This window comes from Spermophilus citellus, assembly GCF_964194105.1.
Source record: "Spermophilus citellus genome assembly, chromosome: 4".
In the NCBI taxonomy this organism is placed as follows: Eukaryota; Metazoa; Chordata; class Mammalia; order Rodentia; family Sciuridae; genus Spermophilus; species Spermophilus citellus.
This window is the reverse complement of record NC_138185.1, coordinates 22,537,221-22,549,956: the sequence shown is the minus strand read 5'-3', so window position 1 is coordinate 22,549,956 and position 12,736 is coordinate 22,537,221. Positions and strand designations below refer to the sequence as shown.

The 12,736-nt window shown below is 40.6% G+C and overlaps 1 protein-coding gene across 6 annotated transcripts in view; it reads left to right on the top strand.

The window, feature by feature from the left end:
• PHF20 (PHD finger protein 20) overlaps positions 1-12,736 on the top strand; it is a 124,445-nt gene that overhangs the window by 85,915 nt on the left and 25,794 nt on the right. For all 6 annotated transcript variants that reach the window (XM_081291101.1, XM_081291103.1, XM_081291102.1 and 3 more), the window contains 4 exons: positions 3,496-3,774; positions 9,530-9,628; positions 11,067-11,231; positions 11,786-11,964. In XM_081291101.1, the coding sequence (XP_081147227.1) occupies positions 3,496-3,774; positions 9,530-9,628; positions 11,067-11,231; positions 11,786-11,964 (722 nt within the window). The remainder of the gene's footprint in view (positions 1-3,495; positions 3,775-9,529; positions 9,629-11,066; positions 11,232-11,785; positions 11,965-12,736) is intronic.

Here is a 12,736-nt window from a genome sequence, read left to right as displayed (position 1 = left end):
CATAAGCCTTCTATGCTTATGCACAAAGTGATAATGACTTCCATTTATTGATTACATGCTTTATACTAAATACATACATTGTCTATAACTCTTTCTCCACCTCTTTGAAATAGATGGTATTTTCCCCTTTAGATAATTAGTCTAACTTGTATGCTTATTTATGTTTATTTATTTAAAGGCTAGTGCTAGGATTGAAAGCTGGGCTGTTTCTGTTGTACCGTTTTGCCTTTGGCATGAGTATGCAGTGAGGCTGAGGGTGTTGGGAATATCTGCTTATGAGAAGGTTAATTCCTGAAAAACTATTTATAACTCTCATTTATTCTTTTTTTTTTTGGGGGGGGGGGTAGTGGGGACTGAACTCAGGAGCATTTGACCACAGAGCCACATCCCCAACCCTCCCTATTTTGTATTTTATTTATAGACAGGGTCTCACTGAGTTGCTTAGTACTTTGCCATTGCTGAGGCTGGCTTTGAACTTGGGATCCTCTTGTCTCAGCCTCCTGAGCTGCTGGGATTGCAGGTGTGTGTCACTGCTTCCAGCCCCATGTATTCTTATGTCCAAAATAACACTGTATGGTAATATTAGCTAATAACTATTGAGCACTTATTATATGCCAGGCACTTTTCTAGGCTCTTTGCATGTAATTTATTTAATTCTCATAACTCAGTGAAGATATTACCATTCTCATGTGTACCTGCACATGAGGAAACTGAGGCAAGGGGAGTAAATAGAGGAGCCAGGATTTGAAATGGGCCATCCAGCTACAGAATGCACACCTGTAGCCACTGTGCTGTGTTTGCTTATGCAGATGGCCAGGATGTTACAGAAGATTGCAGAGTTTTTAATAATTCTTCATGGAATTGGTTCAAATTCCTCACTATTTTTAACTTCTAAACTATTTTTTAAATTCAAACATGCTTGTGTTTTATGTTCTATTTTTTTCATTATAAACTATCACCCTCAAATAGTTACAGGCAATGTTGATTTTTTTTTAAAATACTTTTTTTTTTTTTTAGTTGTAAATGGACTCAATACCTTTTATTTTTATTTAGTGCTGAGGATGAACCCAGTGCCTCACATGTGCCCGGCCAGTGCTCTACCACTGAGGCCTAGCCCCAGCCCAGTGTTGATGCATTTTGACTTTGGATCTTAACTTTGTTCATGTTCATGAAGGGGTAAATGGAGTTGTCTACAATGGTTTTTGAGGACTGTCATATAGAAAAGGGATTATTAGGGTTGAATCATCTGGAGTAGCTAATATTGAATGTTTTTTTGTGCTACAGAAATGGCAGATTTAAGTGGTTCGACCTAATATGACTAAGAGAAGGAAATTACAGAGAAATCATTGTTATTTTGTTTTTTCATTTTTTTTTGCAGGGGGTGGTGGGGGTGTGTACCAGGGATTGAACTCAGGGCACTTGACCACTGAGCCACACCTCCAGCCCTATTTTTTTTTTTTAATTTTATTTAGAGACAGGGTCTCACCGAGTTGCTTAGCGCCTTGCTAAATTGCTGAGGCTGGCTTTGAACTGTTGATCCTCCTGCCTCAGCCTCCCGAGCTGTGGGATTACAGGTGTGCACCATAGCACCTGGCCAAAAACATTTTTTTAAAAATATTTTTTTAGTTGTAGATGGACAATGTACCCTTATTTTAGTTTTATGTGGTGCCAGGGATCAAACCCGGTGCCTCATGCATGCTAGGCAGGCACTCTACCACTGAGCCACAACCCTGGCCCAAATCATTGATTTTTTAAAAAGACACTTAGGACAGGTGAGGTGGTGCATACCTGTAGTCTCAGTGGTTTAGGAGGCTGAGGCAGGACTATCATGAGTTCAAAGCCAGCCTCAGCAATTTAATGAGACCCTGTTTCAAAACAGAAAACAAAAAGTGCTTGGGATGTGGCTCAACAGTTAAGCACCTGGTTTGAATCCCCAGTACTACCAAAAGAAAAACAAAACAAAACAAAACAAACAAAAAAACATTAGGTTGGTCTTGTCCAGTTTAGGGTATGTTAGAAGTTTGAGCTTTGAACTTCTTCTCTGACATTCCTTTCCTTATCTGAAAAGTATACATCACTTCATATTCCTTTTAAGTTTTTAAGCTGTAAGCTAATTTATGGATCTTAACTTTGTTCATGTTCATGAAGGGGTAAAATGTCTTGATATTTTGTCCTGGATAGAAAGTGATTTTAAGGCATTCTTCTTTGTATGTGTGTGTGTGTGTGTTGTGTGTGTGTGTGTGTGTGTGTTTAATTTAAATTGACAATATAACAACATACATCAGCCCATCAAACCTACTTTTGAAATGTAGATTTTTTTTTTTTAAGAGAGAGTGAGAGAGGAGGGAGAGAGAGAGAGAGAATTTTTAATATTTATTTTTTAGTTCTCGGCGGACACAACATCTTTGTTGGTATGTGGTGCTGAGGATCGAACCGGGACCGCACGCATGCCAGGCGAGCGCGCTACCGCTTGAGCCACATCCCCAGCCCAAAATGTAGATTTTTTAAAATGTAGATTATAATTGAGTTTAAGATTAAAATTTTTTATTTTATTATGAAATTTGCAAAAGTAATCAAAATACTTAACCAGATGTTTATTTGTCTTGCTTACTTGTTTTTGGTGGAAATTATATCATTGCCTTTAGTAAAAATTTCATTCACCCAAGAAAGGTCCATTAAGGATATTCTTGGATGACCCTTTCTATAGAGGAGGAGTACCTTGAATTTAAGGTGATTGCTGTTATTGGGATGAGGGTATTATGAAGGGAGTTTCTAACATGAGAACCTTGTGACAACTCTATTTATATTTTGTTATTGGTGCATTTCTACTGTTGCTTTCTATCTTTTTGGTTTTGGAGGGTCAAACTTTTATCATTTCTTTGATTTTGATCATGAGTCCTTCAAGTTCTCCTCATGTCCTGCTCCATTCATTTGGTTGCTTTTTTTTTTTTCTTCTCCTTTGGATTCTCTGGGTTCTTTTCATTCAACAAAATACTTTGTAAAACAAAGTATGTGGTGAAATTTTGAAGGCTCGATACTAAAACACTTGGAACAGTTACATTTTTCTTATGCAAACAGGGTTGTAAAATTCCTTAGGTTTCATAAAGAGATTCTGCAGAGTGTTCCCTAGTTCTGTCCACACAGATGGGTACAGGGTACTGGTGAATATTAATCTAGTTCAACTCATAAGCAACAATGTTGGCTTGAAGTACCTGATTTTCTTTAGGATTTCGCCTTGTTCTTCCCCCAAAGTCAGTAAAACCCTGAGAACTTGAAAGCTACTTAAAATGAACACATTGACCTCCTGTTTCTAAAGATGAATCACAATTTTTACCTATGATTCCCTGCAAACAATAATTTGGGAGGTAATTGCAGTCTGCTTGATGTCTCGGACTGCATATTACACACACCACAGTTTTACTTTCCATTGCCATATGCTAATGCATGTTTTGTAATAACCAGGATAAGCACATGGAATCTTTGCTTTTTTTTCAGTACCAAATACTTTGAAGAAAACAGATGATTTTGTGACATCTAATGCGCCAGCTGTCGACCTAGACCATAAGTTTAGATGCAAGGTTGTGGACTGTTTAAAATTTTTCCGCAAAGCTAAACTGTTGCACTATCACATGAAGTATTTCCATGGAATGGAGAAATCACTGGAGCCAGAAGACAGCCCAGGAAAGAGGCATGTCCAGACAAGGGGCTCTTCAACGTCTGACAAGGCCAACCAGGAGAGCCTCACCAGGAAGCGAGTCTCTGCCAGTTCCCCAAGTAAGTATCTTGGTTCTGCATTGTGCTGTAGAGGACCCTGCTGCTAAGGCCACTGTGCTTATGTTTGTGACACAGAAAGCAGACATTATGTTGGTCTTGTCCAGTTAATTCCACATGATTGTATCATGGAGCTGGGGCCCTCTTGGAGGAAGCAGAAATACTTAATTCTTATTCTTGTCTCTGCCTCTTGTTCCCCAAGTTATCTTCAGAGTTACCTAGCCTCTGTGCTCCCAATATGAATGTGGACAATTGAGCAAGGGCGCTCCTTGAGAAGCTAGTGGGAGAACTCATGTCCGGAACATGCTGTCCTCCTCCCCTCCTCCCCTCCTCCCCAAACCTGTGTCCCGTCTCTATACCAGCAGGGCAAGAGTACAAAAGAACTAAAAAACAATATGTGATTTTGTTAATGGGTAAATCCTTTTTCTTCTTAATTGCAGCTGAAGACATTTTCAAAGAAAACTAGTTTATTTTGTGTAAAAACTACAATGGTGCTTGTATGGAGTACCACAAAATCTCGTTTCATATTTAATTACAGAGAACCATTTTGGAATTCTATTCTAAATCATAGAAATTGAAAAATTGTGTTTCTAGGGAAATTTCAGAAAAAGTAATGAATTTCCAATAAACTCTACAATCTCCCATCTTGTTTTTTAACTGAAATTATAATATCACTACATGTCTTTTTGGATTATAAAGCTTTTTCATTCAGATACATAGGTTTAAATGAAATGTGGAATTCCCAGCATCTGATAGCATCCCTAAGGAAGACAGATTAAGTGAGGTTTCAGGACAGTAGGTCAGGGCCATGACATCTGAAGGTAATCTCTGGCCCTCTAAGAGATCATTCAACAACCATGCTGGGAAGACTAATGTGTTAAGGCCATTTTGGAGTTTCTTAGTCTTATGTGCTGTTATCTATCAGAAATATGTAAGCCACATGTATAATTTAAAAGTTTCTAGTAACCACATTGTAAAAATGTGAAAAGAAGCCAGATATAGTGGAACAAACCTATAATCCCAGCAACTTGGGAGGCTGAGACAGGAGGATGGCAAGTTCAAGGCTATCCTGAGCAACATAGTGAATTGCTATCTCAAAAGAAAATTTAAACAAAGGACTGGAAGTAGCTGAGTGGTAGAGGGCTTGCCTAGCATGCATGAGGTTTATCTCCAGTACCACCAAAAAGTAAAAAAAGGGCTGACCCATTGCTACCCAAATTATCTTCCTTCTGTCCAGCTCAGACATTCTCTGGGAAAGGAAAGTTGCTTTTTGAGCATGGGATCAGAATATTGGAGTTAGAATTGCCTCAGGCTAAAATAGATCAAGCTGTTTATTCAACAACAATTTATTACTAAGCTCTGACCTGAACATTGCAAAAGAGACATAATCTCATTCTGCCTGGTGCTCGTGATTGTTGTTGTTATTCTGGCACAAAGAAGCAAAGGACTAGTTCCATTCTCAGGCTGGAATATCCTCTTGCCTGGTTACTACTTGCTTTATTTAGGACCAAACACTGATTGCTCAGGGATGTTAATGTCTGTTACTAGCTAGTCCTGCTACCTTGGATGGCCATATTTATCTTTTAGGTGATTTTAGATTTCTCTGCTTTTGATTACTTGGTTAATTATGGGGTCAGATTTATTTCCTAGGACTTAAAGGATCTGTTACTGAGATTTCCCCTCCTCACAAATAACACCTACAATATTTACTTGATCCAGATCTTAGCTGGAACAGCATCCAGCCTTCCTGCATGGGAGTTACTGGATGACTTGTTAAAAATATAATCATTCATGTACAACCAGAAGAATTAGAAATTATACTCCATTTATGTATGATGTGTCAAAATTATACTCTGTTTATGTATGATCTGTCATGTATAACTAGTTACAACAAATAAAAAATAAAAAAAATACAATCATAAGTTGCTTTACCACAAGTATACGTTCTGAGAAATGTGTCCTTAGGCAATTTTTTTTAGTTGTGTGAAAACTATCACAGAATGTACTTACACAAACTGAGCTGGGTTATGACACAACCCTAGCCCCTAACCTGGGATTTTATTCTCTCTGATAATGCCAGATTCCTTTCAGTAGGGTTTTGAAAATCTCTGGGTAAACTGGGAATTTTTGCCTATCAGTCTTTAAAAATAGCACCAGGGTGACAGGGATGGTCAAATACACAAATGCTTTAGGGGATACCTAAGGTCCCTTAAATTCTTGTGTTTTAGTTTGTTTAAAGTGTTCCGTAATAAAATGGATCCATTTGGTAGTAGATGCGCCACACAGGTTACTCTGTGTAACTGTCGGAACTATAGCTGGTCATTTTTATACTTCTCAGGTGGAAAGTAGCATTTGTGCAGCCAGCAAGGAATAACAGCCCCACCCTCATATCAGGTGGATCCAGAACTCATAGACAGCTTGGTGACTGTCCAAATACGTTTCCTGCCTGATTGCTGAGATGCTCAGCAGTTACTATCAGACTGATCATCTTGCTGGAATCTATATGGGAAATTGAAACCTTGGCCACTAGTCCTGTGTCTACCATGAACCGGCAGGAACTTCAGGATCGTTACGTGAGGACTGGGCTCTTTAGAAAGGTCAGCCTTCATTATGTGGCTGACTGTCAGCCAGAGTGAATGTGGCAGAGCACTCTGAGTATTCCACAGTATGGCCACCTCATTATTCCCCAGCCCTCCTGAAGGAACTTCTGTTGTAGGCATCTCCCCTCACCTTTCTCGCATCAGAAGGTCCCTGGTGTGTCAGTTTGCTCAGACTTGTGTAATCTGATAATTAAATGTTCTAAAATTTGAAAGACTAGAACCAGGTTACAGGCTTCTAAGAAAGCCCTTAATCTTTGGAGTGCAATTTCAGACCGTGTGCGGAGTTCAGGGGGAGGGATGTTTCAGGGTGAGACTCTGATACTGGGTATTCTGTTTCCTAGTTCACAGGCATTTGACATGTGTGTGGACTTGACTTCTGCATAAATGACAAATAGACACCACTTCTGCTTCAGTGACAATAGTGATGCTTGGGGATAGTGACTGTTTAAAACACACACACACACATCCTTTTTATGCTAAATACTCTTATTTGACTATAGCAAATACTCTTAAGTGGATTTCTTTGATGGAGCCTGGGGATTCTGTGAGAACCATCAGGGCTAGAAAAAAACCTGCAGAGATTTTTTTTTTTTTCTGGGAGGTATGATCCCCTCAGTTTCTGGGTGGACAAGATAGAGCAGAAGAAGCAGTTCTGAGAGTCTTTTGAGCCATCTCAGTAACAGTGAACACTGATTCTGTGTGACTTCACACAGATCTCTTCGCAAATCTGATTTTTTTTTTTAAAGAATTTTTTAATATTTCTTTTTAGTTATCGGCGGACACAACATCTTTGTTTTGTATGTGGTGCTGAGGATCAAACCCGGGCCACACGCATGCCAGGCAAGCGTGCTACCGCTTGAGCCACATCCCCAGCCCAAATCTGATTTCTTTATTACTCAAAGTGGTGATGGAGAACTATGTGATTGAGGCAAAGCCCTTTCATGTGGGGGGAGAGATACATAAATAGTGAAAAGGCTCAGTTCTATTTTAGGAACACATAAAATGCTCTGGGAACATAGATGCAGCTTTTGCCTGTAGGGCAAGAGCTGGAATGAAAGGAAATGACATTCAAGTTAGGCCTTGCTATGGTTGAATTGTGTGTCACAAATCCCTTCCCAGTCCTAGAATTCCTATGTTGAAGTCCTGTCCTCTAGATATTGGTATTTAGAGAGGGATCCTTTGGGAGGTAATTAAGTTTAGATGATGTTATTAGAGTGGGGCCTTCATGATGGGGTTGGTGTCCTTTAAGAAGAATTCAGAGAGGGATGTCCCTTACCCGCTTCATGTGGGGATACCCCACAAAACAGATTGGCCAACACCTAGAACTCTGGGAAATAAATATTTATTGTTTAAGCCACCCCATCTGTTTTGTTTCAGCAGCCTCAACTAAATGTCCAGGCTCTCAAGGCTCTCAAAGTTAGAGAGAAGCTGCCCCAGAAAGCAAGGGAAGAAGAAAGACATTCTTGTGCTGGGACAGGCAGGGCAAAGATTCTGAGGTCCCAAGGAGAATAAACTGGTCACCTGTCCTTAAGATCCCCTTCTTACTCTAGCCATCTGTAATTCTGTTACTCACATGCCTCCTTCCCCTTAGCCAGGCCTTTAAGTGAATAAGCAGATGTAGAAGGTTGAAGTAGATTGGTGTTTCCAAGTGAAGTTTTGCAGTATACCAGCTCTGATGTCTTGCAGGGGTCAGGTCAGGCTTCCTTGGTCTTTGGGTTTGTTTCTACTAATCAATTGTATGACTTATTTCTCTGGGTTGTAATTTCTTGATTTAAAAAAATGAGTGTTTTTGCAAAATGGATGAAATTGTTTTCTAGATATCTTATTTATTGGACTTCCTTTTTTAGTTGTGGTATATTTTAGCAGGAAAGCTGCCCACAGATCTATCTAAGTCCTGTATGTTCCCTAGTGTAGAACCCAGATGTGCAAGCTAGCTATAGCCCATCATTCCTCTCTGAGAGTTCCTAGATACCCATCTGGGAAAGGGACTGGGTCCACAGTGCTGATATGGTCCTCGAGAGTCAGATAGATCTCCTTTTAAATGTCTTTGAGACACAGAGCATGGTAGTGTGTGCCTGTAGTTTCAACTATTTGGGAAGATAAGGTGGAAGGACACTGGAGCCCTGCCTGAGCACTAGTCACGGTGGCGCACAACTTGGGAGGCTGAGACAGTAGGATCAGAAGTTTAAGCCAACCTCAGCAATTTAGTGAGACCTTGAGCAACCTTGTCTCAGAATAAAAAACAAAAAACAACAACAACAAAAACTGGGGATGTATCTCAGTGTTGTAAAAGCCTTTTATTTTTAAATTTTGAGACAGGGTCTTGCTAAGTTGCCAAGGCTGGCCTTAAACTTTAGATTCTCCTGCCTAAGCCTCTGGGATTAAGGAATGTGCCCCTGAGCCCAACTTGTTTGTTGTTGTTTTTGTGCATACTTGGCAAGTGCTCTGTTGTTCAGCTAAATCATTAGGTCTTTTTTTTTTTTTTTTAAAGCTCCCTATATGATTCCAGACAGGGTTGAGGAGCAATGATCCAAGTAGGGTTGGCAAACTTCTCTGTAAAGGGACAGATAAGAGTAGCCAGGTGTGGTAGCCCACATCTGTGATCCCAGCTACTTGAGGATCGCAAGTTCAAGGCCAGCCTGGACAATTTAGCAAGACCCTGACTCAAGATAATATAAGAAAGTCTGGGGATATAGTTTCCCAATAGAACCTTGTCTAGCATATGCCAGACCCTGGTATTTAATTTCAAGTACCAAACAAATGGGCTGGGAGAGGAGTAGATAATACTTATTTTCAGCTTTGAGGGCCGTAAGGCCTTTGTCATTACTTCTTAACTCTGCTGTTGAAGCATGAAATAAGCCATAGGCAACATGTAACAAATGAGCGTTGCATGTTTCATCAAGACTCATTTATAATAGTAGCCTGCAGTTAGTTGTCTCCTGGGCTCTAGAGGCCAAGTGATGGAAGAATAACTGTCCTGCAGCCACTATAGAGCCCTCAAAGGCAAGAAAGGTGATCTCACTGGCACAGCCAAGGCAAGAACTTAGTAATGCATGTTCTATTTCTTCCCATTGGACGTGCTTAATTACTTAAGAATAAACATCTCTGTGTTGAAAAAACATTAAAATGCCAACACATAAACTTGTGTTTAATTGTAGCTGCAAAAGACAAGGAAAAAAACAAAGAGAAGAAATTCAAAGAGTTTGTGAGAGTGAAGCCAAAGAAGAAAAAGAAAAAGAAAAAGAAAACCAAACCTGGTAATCTTCCCGAGGGTTTCTTAGATTTCCTTGCCGTGGGTGGGGAGGGATGACTTCCTCCTGTGGTAGCCTCTGAGCCTGCACTGAGGAGAGGAAGGACCAGCAGGCCTTTTCCAGGGCTTGTGGGCTGAACCTAGTAGGGCCCTGGTAGGGGTGGCCTGGGGTGGGGTACACTCCCATGTCTTACAAGGACCAGCTGGCATTCTTTATTATTTATTTATTTATTTGTTTGTTTGGCACTAGGGATTGAATCCAGAGGTGCTTTACCAGTGAGCTACATCTTCAGCCATTTTTATTTATTTATTTTTAATTTGGAGACAGTGTTTTACTAAGTTGCTGAGGTTGGCTTTGAATTTGTAATCCTCCTGCTTCGCCTGATGAGTTGCTGAGATTATAGGTGTGTGCCACCATTACCAGTTCTGATTGGCGTTTATGAAAGGGCCAGTATATCTCCTATTACAGAGGCAACACAGTGGAGGCAATACATGGAGGCAACAAAGTCTGAGAGGATGTGTAGATGACTGATTGTTCACATATATAAATCTTAAACATACATCTCTAAAGAAAGAATTCATTTCTTGAGAAGTATGTGTGTACCCCAACAAAAATGTTTAAGAAAATCTGTGTTAAAACCTTGGCAGTTAAAGAGATGCCAGGTTTTCTTTATTTTCATTGTAGTTTCTTTCTTTCTTTCTTTCTTTCTTTCTTTCTTTCTTTCTTTCTTTTCTTTTCTTTTCTTTTCTTTTCTTTTCTTTTCTTTTCTTTTCTTTTCGGTACCGAGGATTGAACCCAGAGGTGCCCCCAGCTCTTTTTTATCTTTTATTTAGATACAGGGTCTTGCTGAATTGCTTAGGGTCTCGCTAAGTTGGTGAAGCTGGCTTTGAACCTTCTGCCTTTGCCTCCCGGGATGTTAGGATTGCAGGCATATGCCACTGCTCCTGACTCATTGTAGTTTCTGACTTAGAGAAAAAAAAAAAACAGAAACAGGTGAGGGGGGGGGGTGATGGTGAGAAGGAATTGTTTGGAATTGGAGTTCTCAGAGGTACCTGGGAGTATGAAATCATAAATCTTCCCTCAGTACCTTATACCTTTTCTTGGTTGAATTGACCCCAAGTTTGAGCTATTGGAACAGGAGGCTTACTGATTGGATGAGGTTGGTTCTGGAATGCCATGATAATGTCTGGAGTTGTCAGGTGTGATGTTACACACCTAGCAACTTGGGAGCCTGAAGCAGAAGATTTGCAAATTTGAGGCCAGCTTCAGTAACTTAGTGAGACCCTGTCTCAAAAAAATTAAAAAGAGCTGGGGATGTAGCTCAGTTGGTAACGTGTCCCTGGGTTCAATCCCTTAAACCACCGCCACCCCCCCCCCCCACAAAAAAATAATAAAATATATAATGTCTTGAGTTGCTCATTTCTTTCTCATGCTGTTCTTCCAGAATGCCCCTGCAGTGAGGAAATCAGTGACACCTCCCAGGAACCTTCTCCACCCAAGGCATTTGCTGTTACCAGGTGTGGGTCTTCACACAAGCCTGGGGTCCATATGAGTCCACAGCTCCATGGCTCAGAATCTGGAAATCACAAAGGGAAATTGAAAGCAGTTGGTAAGGGTGCTCGCTGCTGGCCTGATCATTTGTTAGAAAGTAATACTTGGAACAGTGTCTGCAAAGAATAAGTGTGTAGTAAATGTTGGCTTGATTATAGCTAATTAGGCACCAAGACTCAGTGATTCTGGTGCAGATTGTTCCTGGGATCCTCTCCTTCCTCTTTCCCCACTGTCTGCAGAACTTTAAAGTGACTGTGGACACAGCCTTCTTATATATGAGGGCTGGCTTCATGGGAAGACTGAGGAAAATTTTAGTTCTGAGGATTAACAGACTGTGTGGTTCATAAGGAGTTGAAGCTCACTGACAGATCTGTGACCTCGAGCAGCCACTGACCTTGGGCTTCATGCTCTCTCAGTGAAGTCAAGAAATGGATTTCAGTTCATTGCTAGGCAGCATACTCCATTTGGACTAATGACAACCCCAAGGAACAGATTAATTCCTGATTTCTCAGCCCTGGAGTAAGGTCATTTTCTACTCAGGACAAGCTAGGGTTTTATACATTTTATAACTATAATTTAAAATAGTGATTGTTGGTTTCCCTCACCTTCTAGAGGAGGAGAATTTGAGTGAATCCTCTTCTGAGAGCTTTCTTTGGAGTGATGAGGAGTATGGCCAAGATGTTGATGTGACCACCAACCCAGATGAGGAACTTGATGAAGATGACCGCTATGATTTTGAGGTGGTTCGTTGTATCTGCGAAGTCCAGGAAGAAAATGACTTCATGATTCAGGTGGGTTGAGCTTCCAGAACACAGGTGTAGGTATAGAGAAGTGCAGACTTATCCCTGGAGAGAATGTTAAGGCCAGGAACAATGGAGGGTCATGTCAATAGCACCAGACTGAGTTTGCCTTTTGGTTCAGCTTTCTGGGTATTCAGGCTGCCATAAATAGCCTATTAATAGAATAAGAGAGGACTTATAAATCCAAACTTCTCATCCTCTGTTGGAGGCATTTGGGGCCTGCAAAGGAGATAGGTTTTGGTCACATGGTGAGAAGCTAAATAGCAGGGACTCAAGACCTGGGGTGGCAGTTCAACTTTCTTATGGACCTATCTTGTCTTTGAGGTAAATTTTCTTTGTGGTATAAAGAAATGGAGACTGGTTTTATGACATTTCTCTTTCCTGTCATTTTCCTAACATACCTTCATCATCTTTATCTTTGGGATGTGCCTGTGGGGTGGGACCTCTCTACCTGTCTTGGGGAGACCATCATTGTCCCCTGGCTCTGACCCCCTCTGCTTGCCTTCACCTTTCACTTTGTATTACAGTTCTGGCAGAGATGGCTGCTGTTTGGTTAACTCTGAAGGCCATCATAAATACCATGGATATATATTGGCATCTGACTGGCCAAGAAACCTGAGTTTTCTTTAAGTCACTTACGGTTATATTGATTAGCATCTTTTTTTTTTTTTTAAGTTATAAACAATACTTTTTGGGGCTAGGGATGTGGCTCAAGCAGTAGCGCGTTTGCCTGGCATGCAGGCGGCCCGGGTTCGATCCTCAG